This window comes from Poromitra crassiceps (genome assembly GCF_964638095.1).
Source record: "Poromitra crassiceps genome assembly, contig: HAP1_SCAFFOLD_377, whole genome shotgun sequence".
Lineage (NCBI taxonomy): Eukaryota > Metazoa > Chordata > Actinopteri > Beryciformes > Melamphaidae > Poromitra > Poromitra crassiceps.
The window spans coordinates 150,801-158,284 of record NW_028152027.1 but is presented as its reverse complement, the minus strand read 5'-3'; the positions used below and the strand labels follow the sequence as shown (position 1 = coordinate 158,284).

General features: G+C 41.3%; 1 protein-coding gene across 1 annotated transcript; it reads right to left on the bottom strand.

Annotated features, from left to right (window-relative positions):
* Nucleotides 1-986: 986 nt before the first annotated feature.
* Nucleotides 987-6,090, bottom strand: LOC310771146 (uncharacterized protein). Its single transcript, XM_083663811.1, has 6 exons — nucleotides 5,914-6,090; nucleotides 5,593-5,736; nucleotides 4,468-4,629; nucleotides 3,921-4,049; nucleotides 2,206-2,367; nucleotides 987-1,408 (listed from the first exon to the last, which is right to left on the bottom strand). Exons 1-6 carry the CDS (start codon nucleotides 5,927-5,929, stop codon nucleotides 1,314-1,316), a joined length of 708 nt encoding a protein of 235 aa, XP_083519937.1. The 5' UTR covers nucleotides 5,930-6,090; the 3' UTR covers nucleotides 987-1,313.
* Nucleotides 6,091-7,484: the final 1,394 nt, after the last annotated feature.

Sequence of the window (7,484 nt, the reverse complement as noted above, 5' to 3'; positions counted from 1 at the left end):
AATTGCTTCAAAAATGCCAACTACAAATGGGAAACCACTCTGTTCGAGACAGCACTTCCGTGTTTTGTCACGTGGGACATGACAGCAATTTCCATTGGTTGAAATAATTATTCTTCTGTGGTGTTTTATGGCGGTTGGCAATTCTCCTTTACCGCCACCTACTGAATTATATAATCTTAACAGTGCTATTAATTTACAGTGTGATCCTATTCATATTGTAAGCGACGTGGGAGTGTGTCAGTGAATTAAAGTCCAAGACGTTCTGGGTTTTACTCATACATTTTAATGAGAATATTATGGTACAGCAGTTCACAACCACCTCGTTCTTTTCTCTCTTCTCCTTCTTCGCCTCATAACCCCACTCTGCTGCTATCTCCGCAGCGCCGCCTAGCGGTCGCCTCAATGTCTTATCCAGATCATCTCCAGACACATCCACAACACTCACACACCTTCTTGTCCACGCATAGGCTATATTTTGAGTTGAAAGAATTGCTTCTCCGAGCTAATTTAAAGGGATACCTCACATCTTATATTGAACTGCATTCCCACCTAAAAAACTGAACCTTGTTCAAATAAATGATGAAAAATGGCTTCCCAAAACCATAACTAATTTCAAGAGCTCATTATTTAGTCTATTTATATAGTGTACAGCACAGGTGCTATAAACCAGGGGTGCAATTATACAGACTTGGCATAGGGGCAAACAGATCAACAGCTATCAACTGTACTGAACTCGTGTTTTGAGGTGGGAAAACAACCTCTGGAAACTATATTATCTGTACATTTGGTGGAAATTCATCCTACATTAGAATTAACTTTTTGTAAGTCGATCTGAAACTGAAGTGTAACATTTTGAGAAACACGAGCATTGCAGACAGTGTGACACATAGGGCATTATATGCTATTTGATATCAAATAATCTGGGTTCTCACTGGATTTGTCTACTGTGAACAAATGATGAATAATAATGTAGGCTAAGCAAGAAACAGCTTTTCAAATGCATTTTAATTAGATTTTCTTCAAATTTCACAAAATTTAAGAACTGTTCCACCTTGCAAGAAAATAACATTTATGTTTTAATTGCCCTCAGCTTTGTAACCTTTAGTTACATGGTGTCAAAACGATATAATAATGTGTCGTCAAAATGGGTTATTGAAAGGAAATTTTAGGCTGAATGTTTGGCAAAGAAATAAAAACTAAATTCAACTCAGGTTACTCAGATTTATTACACAAGGACACTTTTAAACTTCCTGACATGTGTTTTAGTAACTGAACGAACATCAATTGTAAATTAAATGTCACTCGTTCGTGGGTTAAACAGCCTCAGCCACCGCAGCTCCAGCAGCTCCAACAGCAGCTCCAACGCCGGCCACAGCTACCGTGGCAGTTGTTGACAGACCCACCACACCTACAGTGAGATTACCCATAACATAACAGAGATAAGTCAACAGTGCTAACATCACATCCTGGTTGAGACTTCCTTCCACCAGTCTTTGTTTATGTTTATTTGCACATTCAAGGAAAACAGAAACAAAATAAAAAATGTTTACAACATTGGAGAAAAAAACATGTGCAGCTGAGATAGAAACCCACTACGGGTTTATATAAAGATCTCACCTCAAGAGAAAAACATAATAATACAAGTTACTCAATTAACATTGAACAAACATTACAATGCAATGATAACTCAGATTAGTGAAAAAAAAAAAAAAAAAAAAAAAAAAAAAATAGGAATAAAAAGAGAAATAAAAATGAGAATGAGGTTTAGACCTCTCTCAGAAATGCCATAGCTCACTCAGTGCCAAATGTACCAGACATTAGAAAACCTTTCATTCTTTCATCCTTTCAAAACAGTCATCTTGAATAAACTTGTAAATTAAAGATGCAATAAGTCAGATTTATTTAAGCCTATGACCATTATGTGCTTGGGGCTGATTGTAATGTAATACATGCCAATGTCTCAATGATTGCTTCGCCAGGTGCTGAGTTTGATGGTTTTCAAAACTCATCTCTCCAGCCCGTCGTCTGTTTTGGAACAGAAACTTGAAGCCAAACCCAGTCAGATCATGGAGTAGGCTACTTATTGTCCCTTTAATTATCATTCTATTGGTTTCATTATCATTCTATTGGTTTCATCGTCTCACCACTATGATAACTGACAGAACTGGATCAAATATGTTGAACATTTTCAGCAATTGCTCTTACCTGCTGCTTGCAAAACAGCCACCACACTTCCTGCTACCACTCCTCCTCCGCCGGCACTCGCAGCAGCTGACATCATTCCGGAAGCGATGGAACCTGCTGCTATTCCAGCTGAGGTGAAACCTATGGCCCCCAGGGCAACAGGGGCCAGGGCCACTGCCACTACTGGAGAGGGGGAAGAGCAACATGGCATGTAAAATTGACCATATAAGGTTGTAGCTTCATAGCACTTCAAGATTTAATAGTCAGTCGCTGCAAATAATTTCAAACTGTTGCCAAAACAGGAGGACTTGACACTGACTGTGATTTATTTATTTATTATTAAATAATAAAAATATTTTATTTTACAATTTTCAGGACAAAACAAAACAACAGGCTCAAACAAAGACAAAAACAAAAACATACATATATCAACATATCAACATACATGGTGATACCAGCCACGTGAAGTGTCAGTGTACTTGCAGGAAATGCTCGTGGGATCCCGCGTAAGGGGTCCATTAAAAGTCAACCAGGCAAGTCATCAGTCACCTCTAACCTCGTCCAAATAGGCCAGAAACGGATCCCAGACCTCAGAGAATTTCTTAAGTGATTGATTTTATTGATCTGAGGTTACTGGAGTGGGAAGACTGATGAAGAAAAATTGCATTGTGACAGACATGCTACTGTAACTTAATAGATTTTAAGAAACGAATGAATGAACATCTAGGATTAATGTAGTGCTATAGGAATATTATAGGATTGCTATAGGAATATTATAGGGTTACTAGGTGTAGGAGCCAAAACAGCATTTATGTTTTATTTAAACAATACTAATTATAATTTCAACACTTCCCATGTTTTTGTTCTAGTTCTAGTTCATTGATTTTGATTGGCAGCTTGGCCATACCCATAGTAACTGGGGTGTGGCGTCAGCTAACAAAGGGAAGTTTGCTGGGGCAATGGAATCCTGGCTTTAGATGAGAGCAAACAGGTTTAACCATCTCATCATAGTATCATCTTATATCATCTCTATCATATATTTTCTCTCTTTTACACACATTATGCACTTGACATTATCATGCTGGCCTACAACGTTTTGGTAGGATATTTTTGAGTTTATTTCAGCATCTGCATCATGGTGCCTGGATCTACAAGCAAGGTGCATTAAAAACAACTCTTCTATTGCTGGGGCAGTGGCAGGGCTGGACTGCAATGTAATTCTACCGGTGCAATGGCCGGTGGGCCGCTCGCTAGTGGGCCGGTCAGGTTGGTGAAAAAGTATGTATTATGTATTTGAAAAAAAAAAAAAAAAATTGGGAACTGAAATGTACCCAGGCCCGGGCCCGTGTGGCCCGGGCGGTTCCGCGACCCATGATTACACCTAAAACCCCTAGACCGGGTCATAACATGTGGCTTTATAAGTAAATCCCCAACCTATGCGAGCTCGAAAAATTGGGCCGATTCGAAATTGTGGGCCTGTCTGACACATGGCAGGTAGCTTTTTTGGTCCCAGTCCAGCCCTGGGCAGTGGCTATAATTAAGAACGGAATAGCCACTATAATAGGAATATTAACGGTATGTATAATATACAACTAACACAAAACAATCTAGATGGATAATAGCACTACAGGTGAGGGGGGAAATATGTATTTAGGATTTTAGGGTGAGCTGTCCCTTTAAACACTTAATATCAGTATATTATCAACTGATTCCTGGATGACTTTCCATGACTTTACCTGCACCTGCAGTGCCGGTGGCGACTAAACCCCAAGAGAAGCGGCCTTGTGACTGCTCATCACATTCACATCCTGGTTGGGACTTCCTTCCACCACCTGCCGTGGCAGCTGTTGACAGACCCGCCGCACCTACAGTGAGATTACCCATAACATAACAGAGATTAGGATCTTCAACAGTGCTAACATCACATCCTGGTTGGGAGTTCATTCCACCAGTCATCTTGAATAAACCTGTAAATTCAAGATGCAATAAGTAAGATTTATTTAAGCCTATGACCATTATGTGCCTGGCGATGATTGTAATGTAATAAATGCCAATGTCTCAATGATTGCTTCGCCAGGTGCTGAGTTTGATGGTTTTCAAAACTCATCTCTCCAGCCCGTCGTCTGTTTTGGAACAGAAACTTGAAGCCAAACCCAGTCAGATCATGGAGTAGGCTACTTATTGTCCCTTTAATTATCATTCTATTGGTTTCATCGTCTCACCACTATGATAACTGACAGAACTGGATCAAATACGTTGAACATTTTCAGCCATTGCTCTTACCTGCTGATTGCAAAACAGCCACCACATCTTCTGCTACCACTCCTTCTCCGCTGGCACTCGCAGCAGCTGACATCATCCAGGAAGCGATGGAACCTGCTGTTATTCCAGCTGAGGGGAAAACTATGGCCCCCAGGGCAGCAGGGGCCAGGGCCACTGCCACTACTGGAGAGGGGGAAGAGCAACATGGCAGATGGGTGAAGTAAGGTACATTGGGTCATCATGTAAAATTGGTCAGATAAGGTTGTAGCTTCATAGCACTTCAAGATTTAATAGTCAGTCGCTGCAAATAATTTCAGACTGTTGCCAAAACAGGAGGACTTGACACTGACTGTGATTGATTTTATTGATCTGAGGTTACTGGAGTGGGAAGACTGATGAAGAAAAATTGCATTGTGACTGACATGCTACTGTAACTTAATAGATTTTAAGAAACGAATGAATGAACATCTAGGATTAATGTAGTGCTATAGGAATATTATTGGATTGCTATAGGAATATTATAGGGTTACTAGGTGTAGGAGCCAAAACAGCATTTATGTTTTATTTAAAGAATACTAATTATAATTTCAACACTTCCCATGTTTTTGTTCTAGTTCTAGTTCATTGATTTTGATTGGCAGCTTGGCCACAGCCATAGTAACTGGGGTGTGGCGTCAGCTAACAAAGGGAAGTTTGCTGGGGCAATGGAATCCTGGCTTTAGATGAGAGCAAACAGGTTTAACCATCTCATCATAGTATCATCTTATATCATCTCTATCATATATTTTCTCTCTTTTACACACATTATGCACTTGACATTATCCTGCTGGCCTACAACGTTTTGGTAGGATATTTTGAGTTTATTTCACCATCTGCATCATGGTGCCTGGATCTACAAGCACGGTGCGTTAAAAACAACTCTTCTATTGCTGGGGCAGTGGCTATAATTAAGAACGGAATAGCCACTATAATAGGAAGATTAACGGTATGTATAATATACAACTAACACAAAACAATCTAGATGGATAATAGCACTACAGGTGAGGGGGGAAATATGTATTTAGGATTTTAGGGTGAGCTGTCCCTTTAAACACTTAATATCAGTATATTATCAACTGATTCCTGGATGACTTTCCATGACTTTACCTGCACCTGCAGTGCCGGCGACGTCTAAACCACAAGAGGAGCGGCCTTGTGACTGCCCATGTATCGGAGGAAGCTTGGAGCCAGTCTCGGCTCTCCGAAGATCGGCAGACCAACCAGCAACCAGGATTGAAACCAAAATGAGCACTAATGGGGGATAAAAATGGGATAAAAAATCAGGGGGAAAAAAACACAAAAAAACACAAAACACATGTTCAGCTGGCCCATCAAACACAAGCTGTGATGACAAATATCAAGCATTATGAACATTAAGACACCTGCTAGCTATGCCTATAGGCTACATATTAAATGTCAAATACGCACCAGCACCAAAATCCATGACGACAGTTGGTTTGAAGTTTGAACTGAATGAGCCGTTTCTGAAGGCTAGGGCTTTATATGTAACCTGACGCTGCCAGATGGACGGGTTAGCTTCACATTAGGTTTCACTAAACGAGTCCGACTGGATTACGTCTAGAGAATCTCTTTTGATCTTGCGAGGATCCATCTTGCAAGCAAGGTTACTTTAGGCTATATAGACTGTGGAGCTGAAATGAAACGAGTCAACTATTGTTTTCTCGGAAATGAAACTCAAGTCATACAGGTGGACATTAGAGGGCGCCAGAGGAGCACTTTATCCATTCCGTGCTGTGACTCCTGATTTGGCCTCATGTAATACCCTTTTCACAGCAGCCATGTTTTTTGTCTAAAAGGCAGAGTAAACACAGATGCAACCAAAACATGAGGGTTTGCAACTTCCAATCCATTTAGGTGTTCCTGTGCTGGGATCTTTAATGTTTTGGTTGCACCTGTGTTAACTTTACCCTGCATTTTAGACACAAAATGGCTGTTGTGAAAAAGGCCCATTGCTTTAACACGACAACCATGTGATACGACCAGCCCACATGTGTTATTTTGATAACCCAACTCACAGCACTCAAACACACTTTACAGTTTACATTTACAAACACATTTAGGAAATACAATATAAAGAATACAAATCAATACATTTGTATAAATCAAAACTGCATCAAGAGATCAGAGAAAATGATCAGTCATAACTTTTAATTTGAATTCAATTTAATTGCTGTTTACTTTTCTAATAACAATAATAACAAACTTTTTTTTGTAGGAATATCGCATGCTCATTTCTAGCGTGATATATATATATATAAAAAAGAGGTTAGTCCTGAAGGAGGGACTGAGTAAGGATGTGACAGCAGGATGACTTGGAAAACATCACTGTAACATGATACGCGCCTGCGACCACTGAGTGTGTTCATGATAGTTTTTCAGACACTGTTGATGGCGGTCTTCAGCGGGTCTAGCTCCCCTACAGCGTCTCTCAACTTCACTGTATTCTTTTCACTGTACGCAATCCCCGCTCTGAACTTCAGTCCTGACTTGGTCCCAGACTCCTCCTGCCTCTGGGCGTGGAGGTCCCTGCACAGCTTATTCAAGTCCTTCATCAAACAAAACCTCCTACAGGCCCTCAGCTCCACCGGCAGGCTCCCAAGCCCCTTGTCCTGCCGCTCGCCTAGCTGCACTGCCCAGAACTTGGCCAGCTCCCCGGGGTTCCTCGCGTGGCTCCCCACCATGTTGAGGATCAGAGGGTAGAGGTCACGGGCCGCTGCTGGGACGGAGTGTCCCGACAAGCCGTGGCGGGGAGGACAGTGGCTGGGCTGCGAGAGGAGAGGAGAGGAGAGGAGAGGAGAGGAGAGGAGAGGAGAAGAGAAGAGAAGAGAAGAGAAGAGAAGAGAGGAGAGGAGAGGAGAGGAGAGGAGAGGAGAGGAGAGGAGAGGAGAGGAGAGGAGAGGAGAGGAGAGGAGAGGAGAGGATTTGGACTTCAAAATCATAGTCTCAACTCATGTATGTTGCTCCCCTTTGTTACTTGA

Coding starts and splice junctions, on each gene's coding strand:
- LOC310771146 (XM_083663811.1), bottom strand. Junction 4,630..5,592: donor CGCCGGCACTGCAGGTGCAG/GTAAAGTCATGG, acceptor CCCCCTCTCCAG/TAGTGGCAGTGGCCCTGGCC. Junction 4,050..4,467: donor GGCTGTTTTGCAATCAGCAG/GTAAGAGCAATG, acceptor ATCTCACTGTAG/GTGCGGCGGGTCTGTCAACA.